Source organism: Typopeltis vanoorti, chromosome 2 (assembly GCF_054136105.1).
Source record: "Typopeltis vanoorti isolate ZY-2024b chromosome 2, IOZ_Tvanoo_1.0, whole genome shotgun sequence".
Classification (NCBI taxonomy): Eukaryota; Metazoa; Arthropoda; class Arachnida; order Uropygi; family Thelyphonidae; genus Typopeltis; species Typopeltis vanoorti.
Window position 1 is genome coordinate 99055405 of NC_143550.1, and position 22439 is coordinate 99077843.

The 22439-nt window shown below is 35.2% G+C and overlaps 1 protein-coding gene across 2 annotated transcripts in view; it reads right to left on the reverse strand.

The window, feature by feature from the left end:
• The window catches only part of LOC150109287 (sortilin-like), a 508125-nt gene that overhangs the window by 195055 nt on the left and 290631 nt on the right, over nt 1-22439 (reverse strand). For both annotated transcript variants that reach the window (XR_016549652.1, XM_090406996.1), the window contains exons 16-17: nt 13270-13346; nt 1319-1410 (exon numbers count right to left, since the gene is read on the reverse strand). Coding sequence is in view for 1 of the 2 variants with exons in the window: in XM_090406996.1 (XP_090263122.1) it covers nt 1319-1410; nt 13270-13346 (169 nt within the window). In the remaining variant the exon portion in view is untranslated. The remainder of the gene's footprint in view (nt 1-1318; nt 1411-13269; nt 13347-22439) is intronic.

Genomic DNA, 22439 nt, shown 5'->3' on the forward strand with positions numbered 1-22439 from the left:
CTGTCCATAATAAGAGAGTTTACAGGAGCATGGAACCTCGTATACACCAGGTAGTAGCATATGTGAAAGTTTGTCTTTAGGCGAAAGTAACAAGTTGTGGATCTGGTTGTAGGTGGCAGCAAGATTGTATTTCTTCATAATTTTCGAGAGCCATTAAGAGATGCCTTTGATATAAGGTATAGGAATCCTATGGGCTTGTTCTTGTCTAAGTTGATGTGTGGAGAAGTTGCTGATGATTTTTGAGTTGTTTTGAGATTGTATCCATTTAGAGTGGCTGTGTTTTTGATTATTTCCAATTTTTGTTTTAGAGAATCCTTGAAGGAGCAAAATCTGTGAACTCTGGTTACCAATGATTTAATGATGCCAAATTTTTGAGAGTGATGATGAGCAGAAGTATGGTGAATGTAGAGACCTGAAAATGTCGGCTTGTGATAGACAGAGGTGGAGATGGAACCGTCTTCTTTTCTATGGATGCGTAAATCCAGACAGGGATTTGTACGTACGCACATTATCCTTTGTGTCATTCCAAGTATTGTTCTACTGTACTGATGATGTCCTAAGATACCTAGGACGAAATATTTATGTAATAAAAAAACCTACTACTGTGGTTTGTGTGTTAAATTTAGACATGAATTCTCCACAGGTTTCTCTATATAATCAAATGCTTGTGTATTTTAGTCTACAGTAGACATCTGAGAGCAGGTCAACTTTTATTCGCTTTAAAACTTTCTTACATGTTCTTCTTTTCAATATACGAAATTCGATTTTATCCTGCTCAAGACTAAATGGTGATCACTTCCAATTTCAAATCTTCTGTACACTCTGGTGTCCTGCACCAGTGAAAAAACATCACTATCAACAATAACATAATCAACGAGACTTTTCTTATTCCGTGCCTCTTCTCTCCATGTGAATTTGTGCACATTTTTATGTTGGAACATTGTGTGAGCAATAACCAGTCCATGTCCCGAGCAGAAATCAAACAGGTATTTGCCATTATTATTGACTTTGCTCTTTTCTCTAAATTTTCCCAAAATATCTTTGTGAGCCTGACAATCATCTCCTACTGTGCTATTCAGATCCCCATCAAGGTCTAACTTTTCTTTTTTCATTGTGCCAGTTGCTTTCTCTAAAGCTTCAAAAAATTCCTCCACTTCTACCATAGCAGAACATTCTGTGGGACTATAGGCGCAAATAGTCTCATTGTCCAGTTCCCCATTCTGATATTTGCCCACATGCCATCAAATATTGCAAATTTTGGTAATCTTAAATTTTAAAAATGTAAACACAAATACAGATTTTATTAATTTATACTTACTTGACAATATTAGTAACATTATTCAACTTGGGCACAGCTACCAAAAGGCTTCCATAATTTGATATGTTATATAAATGTGGTCCTATTAATGTCTAGAACAAAAAGCGAGGAACAAATAAGATTTTAAAGAACTGAATAAATTGTTTTTACAATAAAAGACAGCATAGAATGATAACTACAAATACCTGAAAAACATATTACAGTATACTGAACCCCCCCCCCCCTCTCTCTCTCTCTCTACACACACACACACACTATGCTGGCCTGCTTGGCTGAGTGGTTAGCGTATCTGCTCTCCAACCAAAAGGCTGCAGGTTCGAATCCCGCATGGGCATGGATATTTGCGATTGTCTGTGAAAATACTAGTGGTGGTGGGCAGTAGATGGCATTGGTGTAAATGAGAATTGTAGTTGCGATTCTTTGTAGCTGGTGAATTGAGTGGTGTAGACAGAGTTGTAGAACAGGTGCCTTCCCTCGGTGAGTCTTTGGACTCAATGGAGGTGTCATGCAATAATAATATATATATATATATATATATATTATTAAGGGTATTTACTCAGATAGTAGACATTTTATACTGGAATTTTGCTGACTAGAAACACCGAGATAAGACAAAAACTTTAATTAGAACACAACTAGTTTCATCAGAATGCTGACTACTTCAGGTGCACATACTATCACAAAAAACTAGCAAGATAAAAAGTGAACTTCTCACATAAACAAGTTAGGAACAACAACAGTCAAGTTTGAACTGGTGGCAGGTCTAGCATGAGTGGGAACCATCTCGAGAACGCCAAAATTGAATTACTGCACTGTGTGAGGGGGTCCAAAACTATTTCTTTCAATTCTAAGATGCATCTTTCTAGTTCATCAGGGCATTTATGGATATTTGTATTAAGATTCCAGTCTATCTGTGTTGATGCTCTTCTAAATTAGAGTTGGCAGAGAAAAGGACATGACTGGAGAGGGCGCTTGCATGGATTCTGTTGTACGAGATATCACGCTGGTGCTCTTTGAGTCATAGTGAGATAGACTTATTGGTTTGTCCATAATATGGCTTCCTACAACTACAGACAATTTTATATACTCCTGGGAACTTTTGGCTTGGGTTGACTCAGGAAAGAACGAAGTCTTGATAGGGTAGTGAAGTAAGTCCTAATATTAAATTTTTTCACAATTTTTGCCAATTTGGGCAATAGAGAACTCACGTAAGGTAATGGAATGTGTGCAACGGGGTCAGAGTTATCTTCTTGTCGAGGTTGGAGACGATGGTATAGACAGTTAGAAATGCTTCAAGGAGTAGCTGTTGTTTAAGAAAATACTTTTGAGGTGGTTAAGTTCAATTCGAAGATCTTCTTCTTCTGAAATTAGAGATCTCGCCCGATGAGCCAGAGTGGTGATAATTCCAAGTTTCTGCGGAGGGAAGTGATAAGAGAAGGCATATAAGTATCTGTCCGTATGAGTTGTTTTTCGAAAAATAGAAAATGTGAGTCAATTAGGCACCCTAGTAATCTTTAAATCTAAAAAGGAGAGGATACCGTTCACTTCAAGTTCCGATGTGAATTTGATGTTTTGGTGGCAATTGTTCAAATGATCTAGGAAGGTTTGTAAGTTCTCTAGACCATATTCCCAGATGAGGAAAATGTCATCTATGTATCGAAGCCACAGTTTAGGTTCTAGTGCTACACTAAAAGTTCACTTTTTATCTTGCTAATTTTTTCCAGTTTTTTGTGATAGTATGTACACCTGAAGAAGTCGGCATTCCAATGAAACTAGTTGTGTTCTAATTAAAGTTTTTGTCTTATCTCGGTGTTTCTAGTCAGTAAAATTCCAATATAAAAAAAAAATATATATACACACATATATAGTTTCTTACAAGATAAAACAGTGCTAGGTTATCACTATCACTACGTATTATATTGGCTTTCCAATATTAACTTATATCAAACTATCAGAATATCCTGATAGTTTGATATAAGTTATCTAACTTATATATTCTGATAAATAAGTTGGATAACTTATATATCAGAAGATATTCTGATATATATTCTGAAGATATTCTGATAGCCAAAACTGATTGCATCACTGAAGTGTAATAGTGCTAATCTCATAAGTCTAAAATGCTAATAGAATCAAGATTCTGAAGACCAATGTGCAGTACACAAAATTTAATTTAGGACATCTGATCAATCTGCAGCAATCAAATCCTTAGCCTATATCTTCATGTTACACCTTCACAATGAATTCTGAGTATATCCTACAGCCAAAAGCATTGAACCATAAGACCAGAAGAACCTACTCCTGAAGTGAACTAACAAAAGTGGGGATCAAGGTGTAGCATCCCTAGTGATTGAAAGGAAGCATGGTTTTTCATTCAGTCAGGTTTTGAAGATTTTAAAAGGATGAAAATTTAGGTAGATGAATCGGTTCACAGACAATTCATCGTGGGGAAAATCTATCGCAGGGAAAATTCACTGAAAGCGTTATTTGCTAGAAAATTAAAGTCAGTTTGGTTTAACACGTTATGTAGAGGTGTGTGATATTTGATAATAAATTGTATCTGAGAGATACTACAAACTCCGATGTCAGTATAGTATTAGTTTAGTTTTTTTTTTTTTTTTTTTTATTTACTGTTGAAAATGGTGGAAAAATATATTGGCAGGATACTCCATCAAATGTAGAAGAGATTCAGCGAATGTTCTTGAGTCCGATGATGAGAATGATAGAGTCGAATGCGAAAGTGAAAGTGATATTTGATAGTAAATTGTATCTGAGAGATACCGCAAACTCCGATGTCAGTATAGTATTGGTTTAGTTGTTTTTTTATTTGTTTCTTTTTTTCAGCAATTTCTAGATCGTAACTGAAAATAAATAAACAATCACGTATTATATTTGTAGTATTTTTTTAAAAAAGTTTTATCGCATTTCAGCACATACTAGTAATGAATGTATCTCTCGGATACACGCGACCTAAGCTTCAATTTTTTCGACTGCGACCTCCACAGGGTTAACCTCCCAATCGGCGCCAAGATGTATATATATGTCCAACAAATCCTAGATACGAGTCAGACCACTTGTTGAAAAAATATGGATATCAAGTGCATTTGACTGTTCCATTAGAAGGTGTGATAATCCTTCACGCTGATGTACATAGCTATGTTCAGTTACCTATTGCCAGAAACGCAGTTGTTTGCCGTTTGCTCAGTAACTGGAATCTAAATTATATTACCTGCAAGTTACATTTATTTTTGCTACTTGTTTTATCATATAATTATAATTTTTAATGCCAGCGCAAATAAGAGATCCTTCCATATTTCTTCAAAAGATTGTATCATTCTGGAGAACAATGACACTATCATTTTTTTTTTTTGCTAATTATCTTGATTCAAGATAATTATTTTTGTGGAACAATTATTTTATATATTCATGAAAATCCAAATCTTAAAATAAATACAGCCTCCATCTGTTACAAATTGTTTTTCTTTATTTACTAAAATAAAGAGCCAAAAGGCTTCACTTTGGTGATGCAAAATTATATCAATTAATTGGATATTAAATCTAACATTATTTCAAAGCCAAATACAGAAACTATAAAAGTTTCATACCGAATATAGTTAGAAATTATAAACGTTTCGGCGAAGTTTGACCAGAGAGCTTATGGGAATACATCTGCTGCCATACTACGAGTTGTCCCCAGCCAAACGATAGAAGCACGATCGCTAGTAAGTGTCCATATATTCACCTCCTATTGTTTGTTTGATAAGGGTTCACTAGCCTGACAGCTGTTTCAAACTCATTGGTTTTTGTCAGAGACTAGGAAGAAACCGAAGAGAGCAAAAACTCTCAGTACTAAGGAGCTCGAAGCATGGGAGAGAGTTTTCTTTAATTTTTATTCAAAATCTTAGTTAGAAAATAGTTCACAGATTGCGTGACGGTTTGCTCTTTTACAATATTACCTTATAGATAATCATATGCAAATCTTGAATCATATCGCATGATGTATAATATTTATAACATAATAATCTGTAGTTCTTTGCACTTCAACTTTCTTGGTTTCCTGGAATCGCTCATTACATACTGAAATGAACAGCTATTAAGAAGTAAACTGTTATGTACATATTTTCTGCTAATTTTGATATTATGCAGTAATTTTGAAGTAGTGATACTTTCCCTACAGTTTATCATTCGAAACATGTATAGGTGTATGCGTCAAAATGAAATTTTATTACCAAAATTTTCATAATAGAATTAAAAATTGTATTTCGTCTTTGATGGTTCACTCCCTGCTCCAAACTATCACACACACAAATACTGCTAGGTAACAAGTGTGCACTTTTTTTTATTTGAATTCGTTATTTTTTCCAAAGTAATTGTACCAGATAACTTTTGATATTCCGATACTGAAATTAAATTGTGATTATTACAAATGAGCAAATTTTGTATATTTTCTCATTTATATTATTTCCTGATAAATATAAATCATTAAATCATGTGATTTTGGAAAAATTAATGTTTAAAAAACAGTGTCATCATAGAAAAGCAATATCAGAATAAAAATTTTTAAAAATAAAAAAAAAATTCCTTTTTAAATTTTCTTAAAAAAAATTTTTTTTTTAAATTTTTAAAAATTTCCCCCATTTCTTCAATGTTTATGGAATTATATCAATGTTATATAGAAATTGAATATTTCTTCTTCTCCAAGGCAGCTTTAAAATAGTTATTCTGCAGAAACTGGCTAGTAGATAGCATACTGGATCAAACATAATGGCGCAACTAAATTTATGAAGCACTTCTGGTCAAATAGCAAATAATCATGGTTCCACTAATTTACCAGCTGTGTGTGTGGAGAGTGATCAGTTGTAGCAAATGTGGGAGGAACTGCCAAAGCTGCAATTTGCAGAGGATTGGGTCAAATTTTCCATGTGTAATTTTCCATGTGTAAGTCTTAGTAAAGAATCCAATACTATATATTCCATATCTGTCCCATCAATTTAACATAAACAAGAATAACAACAAAGTCAAGTAAACAGAACTTATTTTTTTTTAAATATCGACCCCCATGCATAAGATGTCTTAAGATCTATAATATGATGGCACCATCTGTGGACAAGTGATTAGAGTGAGAGAGAGAGAACTGTTAATGATTTTCTTGATGAGTTGGGGATTGTATTCACTGAGGAAAATCAGTACAGGAGAAGGCTGTTCTAAAGGACAGAGGATGAGGTTGGTTTCCTTGTGTTCTTATGTTAAAATGTAAGAACATTAAAATGTAAGAACACAAGGAAAGTGGAGGAACGGCAATAACTAATTCAGTGGGAAGGTGTTAATGGAATTCAAAAACACAGTGTGTATGGAAAAATGACTGGAGGGAGTCAGTGAGAGGGGAGTGATCATTTATTAAGCAAATAGCACCTTCTGGATATACTCAAGCATTCAGATGGATATTTTTGGTACAGCATCATAAATGTGAGAATAATATTCTAAAGTTTGGTAGATTTGGGATTTAAAATGTTAGTAACTGAGAAGTATTGTTTAGAGCAAAAAGTACACAAAGCTTTTATTTTTTGGAAAATGAAGAGAGGCTCTGGATGTGATATGTTTACGCCAGAACAGCTAGACAAGAAAACTGATCTTAGTTGGTGAGCAGAATGTCATTAAAAGTGATGGAGAGTGAAGTATAGTCTTTCTTTAGAGAAATAGTTCCTCAGTAGTATAGTGGTTCATATCTCCACTGTCACACAAGAGACCAGGGTTCGAATCCCTGCTGGGGAGATTCTGTATTGGGATTGGATGCCAGGTGGCATGTGTGTAGTGTGGAATTATTGCCCCTGAAGGATAACTAACTGTTTTGTATTTTATCTGGGAATATTAGGTTAACTTATTGTAGTTTTGTTTTTGTTTTGAATAGGTGTGGGATTGATTGAGCTAGTTAGTTTGTAAGTAAACGCATTTTTTTTTGTTAAAATACGATATTGTTGGCATTGCACCAACATGTGGATGAACAATGGTGACAAAGACCACATTGTCAGGCAATTTGAATTTGCAGGATTTTATTCAGTGCAGTGTGTGTGTATGAAATGTATATGACGAGAAAATTAAAGGATATGTGGAAGGAAAACTGAAGCTGGTTAAGTGTTTCAAAACTGAGTGTCTGTTAGGTAACAAACACAGCAAATATTAGTGAAGTGAATAGTACCAATGGTAGGATGAAAAACGATGTTATTAATGTTGAGCATGTGGCCATGGAAATAGAAGAGAACGAAATGGACATTAATAAAGAAATTGTGTGCTCGAATGCTACTGTTCACAGGACAAAATGAGAAATTGAAAATTTGCAGAAGTGAAAGAGAAAGAAGCAGGCAGTCCAAAGGAATAATAAAGACTGACTGAAAAAACAAGAAAAAAGTTAAGGAGAAAATTATGTATGGAGACTCGATGATCACGGAGTACTTAACAAAAGTGTAACAAAATCGTGTTTTCCAGGTACAAAATTTAATGATATCAGCCATGCCATCTGGATGCAAAAAGGCAAGTCGAAGGAAATGATTGTCATGGTTGACACAAATGATTTGAGAGGCAAGAAGTGTTCTATGAGGGAAGATGTAAATGAGTTGTTATAAGAGGCAAAACTGAATGGATGAAGATGGTAAGTCTCTTAACCATGTTATGATGGAGGTGAAATGAGGAGGAGGGCATTGACAGCCAATGAGTCTATACATAGATTGTGCAGAAGAGATTTGTAGATCTGTGGTCTGTGTTTGACGGAAAGAAGGATTAGTATAATGCTGATATACTGCATCTAAATGGTTTTGGTGTCAGTGTTTAGAGATAGCTTTGTTCACTGAGCATACTGAAGCACAAATTCAGGGAAACTTAAGCAATTAGGATGGAACCAAGTGAGTTTGTGTGAAGGCACACATGAAGCGAGTGAGTGTAAGAATGACCAAGTGCTGAATATAGTCTCTAAACAAAAATATTGAATAGGGTAGTCAATTCACGAAGTAAAGGTGGGCAGAAGCCTAAAGGGATTGTGCATTTTCTATATCCTAATGCCAGAAGTATCAGGAACAAGGAGGAATTTTTGGCACTGGTTAGTGCAACCTTACCAAAAGTTATAGGCATTGATACTTGGCTAACAGCAAATGATGCAGTTACAGGGATAGAATGTGAAGGGTTTAGTATTTTCAGGGAAGAAAGAGGATAAAATGAGGAGAAGGGTACTGCTGATGATAGTGGATGAACTGCAGCCAAAAAGAATAGGAGATAGGTGAGAGGGCAGTTGTTCATTTGAGCAGTCTGGTGTAGATTAGGGTCAGTAGGACAAAATATACGCTTGGTTGTTGCTATAGATCAGGGAGTTTCACAGATAATCTGAAAGACATGCATTGCCAAATTAGCATAATGAATACATGTTGAATGATTATTATGGATATTACTATGGAGATATAAACTGGAAGGGAGAAAGATCATATGGCAGTAAGGAAATAGAATTTTTACTAAGAGATAAATAATTACTTAAGGCAGCATGTGATGGAGGGGAAATAGGGGTGGGAGAGTATTGGACCTGGTCATTGGGAAAAATAGATTACAAGCCATGTATCATATTGATGGCACTGTATTCCAGGAAACAGATGAAGCTAGAGATTTAGGAGTGATGGTAGACAGAGGGGTTGAAGTTTAGAGGACATGTTGCTAAGGTAGCCCATAAGGTTACTTGGCTATTGAAGAACACATTAACATGTAGGAATCAGAAAGTTGTTATTCCTCTTTATAAGGTCTTGATATGCCCATATCTGGATTACTGTGTTCAAGTCTGGTCCCCTGGGTTTCTTGTGGATGAGGAAGCAGTGGAGATGATTCAGAGGTGAGTGAACTGTGGAATGTTCCCTATGAGGATAGATTGAGGGCATGTGGATTGCAGAAGTTGACTGATAGGAGAAAAAGAGCAGATATGATAGAAACATTTAAGTTGCTTAAAGGGTTTTATAGAATTGATGTAGGGGAAATGTTTCAGCACTTGGCTAGAGGGGGGCCAGAACAAGGGGTCATCCATGGAAGTTGAATAAAGGTGTGATTAGTAGGAGTGTGAGGTATTTTTGCATGGAGAGTTGTGAATGAGTGGAATGGGTTGCCAGAGTCAGTTGCGAGTGCTTTGCCTTTTAATGGATCTGAAGAGAGGTATGATAGACTGTGTGGAAAGATTGGGTCTCCTGTGATGAATCTTTGGACTCCATGGAGATGTCCATATAATAATAATAATAATAATAATAAAATAAGTATTGTATTTTGGTAGTATGAAAACTCACTCACTCCACTTAAGAAAGGCAAGGAGAAGATAGCTGTTTAAGGCAATAGTTATAGAGAGTTTTGAAGATTATTATTTGGGCTTCTAAATGAAAAGGATCAGAGTATATACTATCATAGGAATGGATTCGTAATAATGTTTAATGGTAACAACACCAAGAGAGGGAAAAAAAAAATTATTAAACTCACTATTTCTCTGGTTTTCTAATCAGCATCATCAGAATGCAATTATAACTGTGATAGAAGCATAGTACTAAGTTAAGTAATTAAGGAAAAATAATTTGATTGTAACTGACAACATAACCAATGTCCTAACATGGACATGATAGTCTCCCAGATCTTTGGATGAAAAGATCTGGGTTGCATTGGTAAATTAATGCAACCATACTTGTTGAGGTTGGGAGAGTGCTTTATAGCTGATGCCAATTCTAACAATAGTCCCTTAGACCTATAATGACTATAAGCACTCTCCAACCTCAACAAGAATGGTTGCATTAATTTACCAAAGATCAGGGAGACTACCATTTTAAGAACTGACAGCCTGACTTCTCTAAATTAACTTCAGAGAAGTTTATGGTTATCTGAACCATAGCAAGCATCATGTAAGGACATTAGATCTATTGTCAGTTACAATTAAATTGTTTTTCCTTAATAACATAGTTTAGTGCTATGTGCCTATCATAGTTATAATTGCGATCTGCTGATACTGTTTAGAAATCCAGTGAAATAGAAGTGGGTTTAATAAATATACATTTTTCCCTCTTTTGATGTTGTTTATACTGTATAACATTATGTTGAATCATCAATGAGACCTAAACCTTTCTATACACAGGATTGGATGTTAGAGAAAATCACTGATGTATAAGAGGAAGAATATAGATGAAAGCATAGAGCCTTGTGGTACTTCAGCACTGATGGAAAAATAAAATGAGAGGCAAGGAAACATCTACCATGACATGCAATGAACAACCAGACAGGAAGCTGGCATTCTACTCACAAAAGATGGGAAGGAGACCATAATTAAGGCCAGAATGCCAGACTCAAACAAATGATTTGGAAATATCAAGTGACCACATGAGTTTCTTCAAAATGTTTCCATGCTTGCATCCAAATGTGGGTAAGGTTAGCGAGAAGATCTACTGTAGAACGAGAATAGCAGAATTCATACTGTTATGGATTCTGATCACTAATTAACCTACTGGTCTCTAAAGTCACTTTCAGTAATTCACTTATCAACATCATGATTACTGAAAAGGCTGGTTGTTAATGATCATCTTCTCCATCACTTCTGAGAGTACTGAAGTGATGATAATGGGATGAAAGTTTGATGACTGGTTTATTTACCTTCTTATGAACATACTGAATAAAAGCTTGCTTCCATGCTGTTGGAAAGATGCCAGATGACAGGATGGTTGACAGCCTTAGATGATGATACCATGATACATCTAATGCGAGATGTGGAAACATGGAAGGACAGATGTTGCAACTAACAGTCTTAGCAAGGGATCAGAAGACTCAACTGGTATTTGAGCAGAAGGCAAATGTTCTCTCTAATAAATGCTGACCAGATGGATAGTGTGTCTACCCTCCAGCCTGTAGGTTTGAATCCCAATGTGGTGTAGATGTCTGTGAATATACTGAAATGGTTGATGAATTCCATCAGCTAGTGTGTGACCATCATCCCACTTACTGGAAGCTTGAAAAAGTTCCATGTATACTCAACTACAATAGACTTTCTGGATTATCTATCTTTCAACTCATACACATTACATAAGGCAAAACAGTAAATAAATAATAGTAACTGACTCTCTCTCTCTCTATCGATCCTAATTCTTTATGGGCTATATCTAACTTAATTTCTTTCCCTGCTGATAGAAAATTTCGACTAACACTGAAATTTTTTGTCTGTCATAATTTCCTGCAATTTCTACTGAGTAAGCTGATGGCTATTTCAAAGTTATTATAACTTATTAAGAAAGTCTTCAGTTTCATCCATAATAGAAGTGATTATCAAACATCGCTTAACACGATTAATTAATCCAACAATTAATGTGTGCTAAGTGAAATCGCATTAAGGGAATACAATAAACAATAGGAATAATTATAATTCATCCATCTGTTAGCATAAATTTGAAAAGAAATTTATGTATAATCTATATTAGAGGATAAAATTATCAAAGTTAATAAAAGTCAATTGCTTAAATTTTTATATAATGTCTAAACATTTGATTGAACTACTTTTTTTCCAAAAAAAATAAGTAAAGATGTCTGAATAGTGCTTGACTTTTTCATCTTGTCATGCAATTTGCGATAGCTGGCGATCGTTTTGTCAAGATTTCGGCGGACTTCGAAGCTTCGTTCCATATCAGGTTCAGTAGCAAACAAAATTTCCTTGGCATGTTGAATGTGACTGAAAACCAGCTCAAGTTTTTTTGAAGTTAGCTTCTTAGTCGTAACATTCTCTTCTTGTTTGCACTCCTTATCTTCTTCTCCATATGCATGCTGTTCTTCTATTTGAAGGAGGCCATTCTCGTTTAACTGTTCTGAATGGCAATCTAGTAAGTTTCTCACATCTTCATTATTCAGTTCATTAAATCCAAGTTCTTTTCCAATTGTGCTGATTTCTTTAATAATGTTATTAGCTGGGTTATTAAAAGCAATGAATTCATTTGAACAGTGTAGTAAGACCTTCTGCCACACGGCTCTTTTACTACTGCAGCTTTTTTTATCAGTCTTTCTCTTTCCATATCAGGAGTTCCATATCAGAAATTTCACAAAAGGTAAAAAAATTGCTTTAACTGATTAAACACTCACGCTGATTATCACGCATATTTGGGTTAAGTGAGGTTTTTTTTGTACCTTGTCATCTTATACATTTGGATCACATAACCATTCACATTAAATGAATGTAAAAAAATTGTACACATTGCCTTAATTAACTATTACTCTATTTAATTTTACATCATCAGCAAACAACTGAATATTTCTTTTTAGGTTATTTACTATATCATTTATGTACAAATTAAACAGCAAGTCCCAGCACTTAACCTTGCAGCACACCACTAGTCACCAACTTTTTTTTTTGCCTGGATTCTCCTCCTCCGTATACCACTTCTGGTTATCTCTCCAGAAATCACTCTCTTATCCACATAACCAGTGTCATATCCATTTGTTCTAATTTGTGTAACCGAGTTCCATGTGGTATTGGCCAAATGCCTTTGCAAAATCCAGCAGAATCATCATGTAGCTATTTCCTTTATCCGACTCAGCTGTCACTTCATTATAAAAAGTTAGCAAATTACTAAATTAGTAAAGTAAATTAGTAAAATTTTCCATTCAGGCAGTGCTGAGAATAAATTAAAGAGTCTAGTCAGAGGCATTGCCAGTTTCCTTGAAGATTCTTGCAAAACCTGAGCTGATATCCCATCTTATCCCACAGCGGTAATTAAAGACAAATTTGATTGACAAGACTTACTCATGATTTGTGAAATTAAAAATAAAGTTAATAGTGTAAAAAAATTCAGTTTGTTGTCATATTCAGATTTTTCTGGAAGTTAAATTTAAGCAGTATTTAATATCTTTTAAAGAATTACTTTTAATGAAGAAATGCATTTTTCTGTTTCAACAAGCATGTATAGAAAACTTACCTGATTCCAAGTGTAGCCTCCATCACTTGAAACAAACACATCAGGAGTTTCATTTTGAAGACTTCGAGCAACATAACCTAAAATGGTGTACATTTAAAAAAAAAAAGTTCCATGATAAAACACTTAGACATAGCCTAAAACAAAAATACACATTTATATCTAGCTTAACATTTGTTTTTAAGATTATGTTGTTAGATTGTGATAGAGTGGAAATTTATGAACTCCTATCTTATCACAGTCTAACATGCTTTTCCAAACAAAAGAATGAGATAAATACAGTAAATTGCCTCTAAGTGTAAAATAAGTAATATGTATATATGTATCAAGCATGCTCTGCTATAAAAGGGTAAATAAGTATGTATTTTGTGCCATTCACGTATGTGATTAAATTAATATTGAAGGTATAAAACAGAGTATTATAAAAGTTCATGTATAAAAGAATTATAGAATGTAAGCACAAATTCAACAGTTGGGGGGGGGTGAAGTCCAAAGGTCACGGAGCCGTAATCGAGGAAGCGGCTCGCCTCAAGCAAACAACGTGACGGCAGCGTACGTGCGATAGCGGGGAGAGAATGGACGCCGTGACATAATAGCACGTGAGAGTTGGCTGGACATCGAAAAGGGCGAGAAACGCTGAGAAGAAAAGAGGGAATTATAAGGGTCATGTGACCCAGAAACAAGACTTTTTGTTCCTGGATCTCCTGTGTGTTCCTCTCTCTCTCGTGGTGGCGTAGGGTGTGAGTGCCCTCGGTATCGGAGGGGTTCCGATAGGCAGCTACAATCTCGGCGGCCGTATTCTCCGTGAAAAGAAGCAAGTCCGGCTGTCCACAGAAGGCCAGTTTCCTGTGAACCTATGAAGCACTAAAGAGCCGAAAAGGAGAAGATAAGTAAACTTTGTTTGTGCTTCACAGAATATGAATGAAAGATATGTGCCACGTTAATATGTTATGGAATAGGAACATTAATGATATAGGATAAGATTGTATTGCTATCAGTTTAGAGGGATATTGAATTTAATCTTACTATCTGTCGTTGTGTTAAAGTTTGCCTTTATATTGAATGAAGTTAAGGATATGTTATGGATAAGGATATGTATATGGAATGAGTAAAGAATTGGCATAATATAAAGAGATTGTGAAAGATATGAATGTTATCTTGTGTAGTCTGACAGAGCTACGGAGTTTTAGATTGATTGTGATAATAGTACATGACTAATGCATTAGTGAAGGTTAATATAACTCTTACTTTAGGAAGCTACTGTATAATATTTTATAAGTGTAATAGTAGTGTTTGAATATTATATACCTTGTCTGGAACTCCCTTAAGATGGGATTTCAATTTATGTTATTATGTGTATCAACTTTTGAGTATAATAAACCTTGCTTTTGATTCTAACAAAGACTTTCTGTGATTTCTGGAATCCGATGCACCGCTTATAAAATATTAATGCGAACCTATGCGGGATATTAGAAAAAGATATATTTTGGCCACGTCTGCAGAGTTGATAGGTATCACTAAGTACTGTCCTGAGATTACCTCTTGGTTGTTAATATTAATAATCTAATAGTGCTAAGTGGCGCAGCGAAACAAATAAATTTCTTGGCGTTTTACGAGAGGTAAATCTCAGACACTCTGGTACCGCCTCGATCTCAAGGAAATTCCACTGTCCCTCAGAGGTACCACATGCTAACCGATAGAGTGTATTACGGAAATATAGCATAAAAGGTTAAAATAGTTGTGATAAGGAAGAAAGCGACGCAACAATGTCATGTAATATTATTTGAAACCAGGTAAATGAAAATTTGTCTCACAAAGACAAAACAGAAGAAGTGAAATTTTCCCATAATGATAAAGCAGTACAAAAAATAGGGAAAAAAACAATGCATTTGATAAACTTCTCTTCAGTAGAAACATATTTAGGATTGTAATCCTAAATATGTTCCTGTTGTATATTTCTATCACTGTTTTGTCAGTTCTTATTAGTTTTTCAAAGTAATTATTCTGGGCATCCAGCATATTCTTATCTTGCTTTTTAGCCAGCTTCATCATTTCTAATTCTTTTTGAAGTTATATTCTTTCCTCTATTTCTAAGGTATTTTCAATAGCCTTTAGAACATTTTTCTGTCATCATATATTTATCTTCAATATTTTCCCCAGTCTTCTCATTTATTTAGCTAATGTTACATATAATTAAGCTTTTGTATATGTTTCTTTGCACTGTCTAAGAGCATATGCAATCTACTTGATAGAAACTTTCAATATCACTTTTTTTTTTTTTTCCAACTTCTTGAGTCCATCATGAATTTTTGATTTTTCTACTTTTGGACTACTTCGCTATATCTCGCTGGCTAAATGAATCAATGTTTTTTCTTCAGATTTTTCCATTAGGTTTCCAAGGTCTACTTTCTGTTTTGATCTGCACTTTTGCTTCAATGATATTTGTGTTTTTTGAGTCTACAGTTTACCCCAGAAAGCCATTCAACTTTGATTTTTATTATTATTTTTTAAACTTGTCCCCATTTTCTTTTTAATGCAATTCTAATTTTTGTCCTGCTAACAACTAAATGACAATCACTTCACATTTCAAATCCTCTATATGCTCTCATATCTGAACTTCACATATGCTTATGAAGATATCATTGTCAACAATAAAACAGTGAATGAAGCTTTTCTTATTTCATGTGTTTTCCCCCTCATGTGAATTAATGTGTATTTTTATGTTTAGATTATAGTAATGACTAGCCCTGATCATACACCTTCCAAAATTCACTTACTATTATCATTAGCTTTGTTCTGCTCTACAAATTTTTGCCAATCATTTCTGTAAGTGAGGAACTCATTTCTTAAATTACTTATTTTAGGGGTGGTTAAGGATCAAGGGTTAAGGCTTTAACGCAATTGATCATATTCATGAATTAAAACAAATAATAGAAAAAGCAGAATACCAACTGCCTCTCTGTTTAGATTTTATTGATTATGAAAAAGCATTTGATTCCATCAAAACTAATGCAATAATCAAAGCACTCCAGAATCAGAGAATTCCTGGAGAATATATGGACCTCTTCCAGGAAATATACCACACTGCAACACCAGCAATCCAACTTCGCACGAGTAGCAATAAAATATCAATTGAAAAAGGTGTCCAACAAGGAGACTTTATCACCCAAAATCTTTACAGCAGTCCTTCAAGAAATATTTAATAATATAAACTGGACAAACCTTGGTATAAAAATTAATAACAGAAACTTTACACACCTAAGATATGCAGATGATATCATAATTTTTCCAAACTCCAGAAGATCTTAATATAATGATAGAAGATCTATATCATGAAAGCAGCAAAGTCGGTCTAAAATTAAACAGAGAGAAAACTAAAATCATGTTTAATCATTATGTAACAAAAAAAAAAAGACATAATAAAAGAAAACAATTTCTTGGAAAGAGTCTCTTCATATACATACATACATAGGTCATCTCACTGATCAAAACTTTGGACTCCAAAAGGAGTGCATTCAGAAAATTTAAAAGCATTTTTCAAAACAATGATATCCCACTCTGTTTAAAAAGGAAGACATTTAACCAGTGTATACTTCCAGTCATCACATATGGTTGTGAAACTTGGTCTCTAACAAAAGCACTGGCAAATAAAGTAGCAACAACTCAAAGAAAAATGGAGAGGTTGATGCTAGGCATCACATTAAAAGATAACACTTGGATAAGCAGCCAGACTCACCTGGATAAGAAGCCTGACTCATATCACTGACATCATTCTTCACCACAAGTGACTAAAATGGAAATGAGCCAGACATCTACCCAGAAGAGAAGATGAGCGATTCTGCAGTTCCCAAGTCTACAAATAATAGATGATGATTTAATATTAGATACAGATTTGGATTGTTATTGTTCCCATCTTCTGATACTGAAAGAAGACTTCTTTATCAGATTCAAAGACTTTCATGAGCTTAAAATAACCGATTGGATCATAAATCCATTTCTTTCTGATGCCACTTCTGTTCATCCAAATTTGTGTGTAGAATTTATTGACTTAATTAGCTTATTAAATACAGTAAGTTTACATCTTTTTTGAGTAAAAATTAATTTGTATCAAAGTCATTAATTTTTAATTAACTATCAGTTCAAATACGTTGATGGTAATTTAGGTTTGCTAATAATATATTATAATTATTTTATTGCATCATTAACCTAGTGTAAAATTCAGCAGGGGAGTGCCAAGCTATACAAAATAGTTGAAAAGGGCACCAGGCAAAAAAAAGGTTAAGAACACACATGCATGCAATCTAACAAACCACTCACTTCATATCTTCCAGAGATATCACTTGTGTTCTATCTCCAGCAATTAAAGCCAGTCTTCCATATTCATCCTTTCTTCTACTAATGACATAGCTATGGATTTCACTAGGGTTGCGGCTGCTTCTACTTCTTTAACACACTAGTCATTTTCCTAGCCTCTGCCTTACTCTTCATGATGTAGAGAGAGACTGTTCTCCATACTACCTCCATAGCATCCACTTTCTCAGAAGTTAGTGCATAATTCCATGATTCATCCATTTCTAGACCTACTTTATTTATCTTCTTAATCTTAGGAATGCAATCTTACATTGTCATAAGTTACTGATTTTAGACCAAGTCCTAGGAACTGCTGATTTCTCTCCCATTCAACTGATCAAGCTATGCACATTACAAATCCATTTCCTTAATTTATCATAACATCGTGCTCTGTAATTCTACGTATTATTTTTCTTCTGCAAAGCTTGTATCTACCTGTCAATTTCCACATTGAAAACCACATGATCACACTCCCCAGCTGGTAGCATTATGGTGACACCTTTAATTATTACTGAATGAGACAATATTATTAAATCCAACAGGCTGTGTTGCTGTGTGTTTTTGTATAAGGTAGTTATCTCTAAGTATCTAAGTTCCACTCAATGCTTCCACAGTTCAAGTCAACAATTATTATCACCTTCTTGTTGCTCAGCAGTCTTATCTACATAAACATTTCAGAATCACCTCCCTCTACATTTCCTGGCCTGTTACAACACCCCCACTAATTATATAAAATTTGTGCTCACTTCGACCTCACACCACATGGCAATTATCACTACTACATCCATCAAACATGTTCCACACATGCAAAAACTCGCAACCTTTCCAGGTATGCTTAGCACAATGAATCATTTGCAATCATGACTCAAATAGATTGGCATTGTGGGAAAAGGTCATTTCATGATGAAAAGTGTAAGATTATGCACTCCAAAATAAAAAAATTATATACTCTGGTACTGATGGTAGAAACTGCAGGAAATTGATGAGGCTGGGGATTTGGAGTTAAGGATGGACAGAGAGTTTATGTTCTGAGGGAATAATGCAAAAGTTGGCAAAATAGCTCAATGAATTACTTGGATGCTGAAAACCTATTAACAAGATAGGCAGGTTATTATCCTCTTTATAATGGAATGAGTTGGCTGCATCTTGACTACTGTACACAGATTTGGTCATCTGGATTTATTGGGGATTAAGAGATAGTGGAGAAGAGAGGATCCAGAGACAAGTAACCAAGCTGATGACAGGTGTATGGAATGTTGCCTATGAGGATAAATTCAAGGTGTGTAGGTTGTAGTTTAGTTGCTTAGCAGAAAAGAGGGGCATGATAGAAATTTATAAGTTACTAAAGGGGTTCTATAAGAGAGATATTATTACATGACACCTCCAAGGACTTACTGCAGATGCTTAAAAAAAGGATTTGGCATTAAAGAAATTTTTCAATATATGACAAACAGAATTAGAGGTGAGCTCTAGTTCTATTTCCCATATACTGATAGAGAGAGAGAGAGTGTGTGTGTGTGTGTGTGTGTGTGTGTGTGTGCGCGTGTGTGTGTGTGTGGGGGGGGGACTACATTTTGTGCTTGGCAAGTGATGAATAAGTGGAATGGATTGCCAGAAGTAGTTATGCATATCCTGACAAAGAATGATTTTGATGAGAGTAATAACATTATGTTATAGTGAAAATTAAAACAAAGATTAGTGTGAGTCTCTTATGATGAGTCACCTAATTACATAGAGATACCCCTATAATAATAATAATAATGTCTGATAATTTCTTTAGTCTTGCAATTTCGAAAGTTAATTCATTTTTAATATCCTTATTAGTTTCAGTACTGGTTTCAATGAACATGTTTCTATCTGGGACAAACAAAGAGGCCTATTCTTAACTTCACTATTTAAGATCAGCATTCCTCTTTGTTGCTGCTCTATTATTATTATTATTGTTCCATTTTATGGCATTATTTAATATTGCAATATTTAAACAAAATATAACATATACAATAAAAACACAAAAATCAGCAGTAAATATACCATAAAAAAATTAACTTTTCTGAGGAAAAAAACATGATAAAACACAAGAAGGTATTTCTTGTGTTCTCTGAGGCAAATATTAACAAATCTTTTTGTCTGTTCATAGCAGGCTAAGTTGTTACCAAATTCTATCTCATATCACATTTAGGAGTGTATGAAGTGTCCTGGATGTGACATAAGATGGAATTTGCTCTTTAGTGAGCAGATGATGGTTGTTAGTTTAGAGGGGAGATAATATTTCCAAGGTTTGCACTATAAGGTAGCTTTCCTTTTGTAATTGAACATCCAATTTTCTCTCTGGCTGTTCACTGCATGAAATGGGAGAAGGAAAATTCAGGTGTTCTTCAAGGCTCTGTTGTAACACTTACCCCTCTTCCTCATATAGATAAATGGTTTTCATTTGCTGACCTTAGATCTCTTATAGTTTTACTGTTGACTATATTCTTCATTCCTTCTACTCATACATACTTGCAGTGACCAAACATCACAAGCTTCAAGATCTTCTCTAACCCAAACCCTACACACTGATGTTCATAAGGCCTTTAGCAGAATGACAACCTAGTGATCTACCTTCTGATAACACTCAGTTCAGCTGAGTGTTATCAAGACCAGATTTCTCTCCCTCCCACTTCTTGGACACACACACTTATCTCTAATCTATTCTGGTACAAACACATCTCATCTACAGCATCCTCAGTGCATCCCATCTTTGTTTTCCAAATTTTAAAACTTTACATTTTGCAACATTGAACTCACATCCCCATTTGCTTGCCCAATCACTCAATTTATTCAAGTCTTCTTGCAAGGCCACAACATCTTCATTACTCTTTATGGTTCGTCCCAACTTTGCATCATCTGTAAACAACTGAATATTTCCATTCAAATCTTCGCCAATATCATTAATACAAAAGTTAAACAGTAATGGCCCCAAAAGAGACACCTGAGGCACTCCACTAGTGACTTTCCTTTTCCTGGATATCGCACCCCCATACACAACTTGTTGATACCTATCAGATAGCCAGTCTCCAATCCAATGCACTAATCTAATATCCAACCCCATTTGCTCTAGTTTGACTGTCAACTTATCATGAGGTACTCTATCAAAAGCATTTGTGAAATCCAAGTACATTACTGTGTATCCTTCTCCTCTGTCCAAGGAAGCAGTCACTTTATTGTAATAAGTAGATTACTAAAACATGACCTCCCTTTAGCAAATCCATGCTGTCCATCAAAGATTATATCATTGTTGTCAACCCAACTCTGGATCCTAGTTCTCACAAGCTTCTCCAACAACTTAACCACAACACTTGACACACAGATAGGCCTATAGTTTGATGCTTGAGTTCGATCACTTCCTTTATGAAGTGGCACAATCTTGCCCTCCTTCCACTCTTTAGGAACTTGACCAAGTGCAAGACTCATATTAAAAAAATATGTCAAGGCAGGTGTCGACTCTCTGGCACATTCCTTCAGAATACGCGGTGATATATTATCAAGTCCCACAGCCTTATTTACATCTAGTTTACTCAACTCCCCAAACGCCTCTTGCTCACTTACAGTCAGTCTCTCCTCCCCATCAGCAACTGCTCTCAATCTCTCCATGAAGTCACATTCACAAGATTGAAAGATCTTTATGAACTGCTCATTAAGTATCTCCACCACACATTCTTCTGCAACAGCTGTCTTTATACCATTTCCTCCAATCAATGTCATCCTTCATAATCATTCTTTCTTTTGCTGGCTACATATCGAAAGAACTCCTTAGGATTCTTTTTGGCTTCATTAGCTAACTGCTGTTCATACCTCTCTTTAGCTATTCTCACCAACCAAGTCACCCTCCTTGCCTGGTCTTTGTAGACCTCATGAAATTGGTTACTTCCACTTCTCTTATGCTGCCTCCACAATGCCCTTTTTCTCTGTATCGCATGTTTAATCTCTTTATTCATCCATCTCACACCTACCTTATTTAACCTTCTCACCCTTGGAATACATTTAGACATTGCATCTACTAAATAGCTTTTGAAAATCCCCCAAGCTGCATTGATCTCTTTTCCAGCTAACTCCTCATTCCATGCTACACCCGCAAGCTGTCTCCTGAGCTCTTCATAATCACCCCCCCCCCCCCTTGTAGTTCCACATATACCCTTTTTTCACAGGGGTTCTTGCACTGCTGGCAACTTTGACACCTCATTTATAATTACATCCTCTGATGAGATGACCAAATCCAAGACCCTTAATCCTCGTGGCCCTCTGTTACATACTGTCTGAGGTAGTTACCCTCAAAAACTCAAGAAACTCATTTTCTTTACTTCCAGTTGCTATCTCTTCATTCCAGTCTATATTGCCATAATTAAAATCACCCATAACGATCACCCTTTTCTTATTTGCTTGGCTTATTTGTCTATACATTTCACTATCACCACCATCCACATTACCAGGTCTATAACAACATTCCACCAAGTATTTGATTCTATTCACCTCTATCTCACACCATACTGCCTCAAAACCACTGGCCGTTTCCCTCTTGCATCTCTACCTTGTATGGACATAACTCTTTCTCTATCATCAATAGCACTCCCCCTCCCTTTTTACTGCTTCTATCTTCATGAAACATATCATACCCTTCCATCACTATTCCTGTCAGGATGTCGTCCTCATCTAACCATGTCTCACTTATTCCGACAATCTTTGGGTGAACAGACACAATTAGTGCAACCATTTCATCTGCCTTGTTTCTTATACTTCTAGCATTGGTATACAAACACGACAGCTCATTTCTGGATCAACAGCTA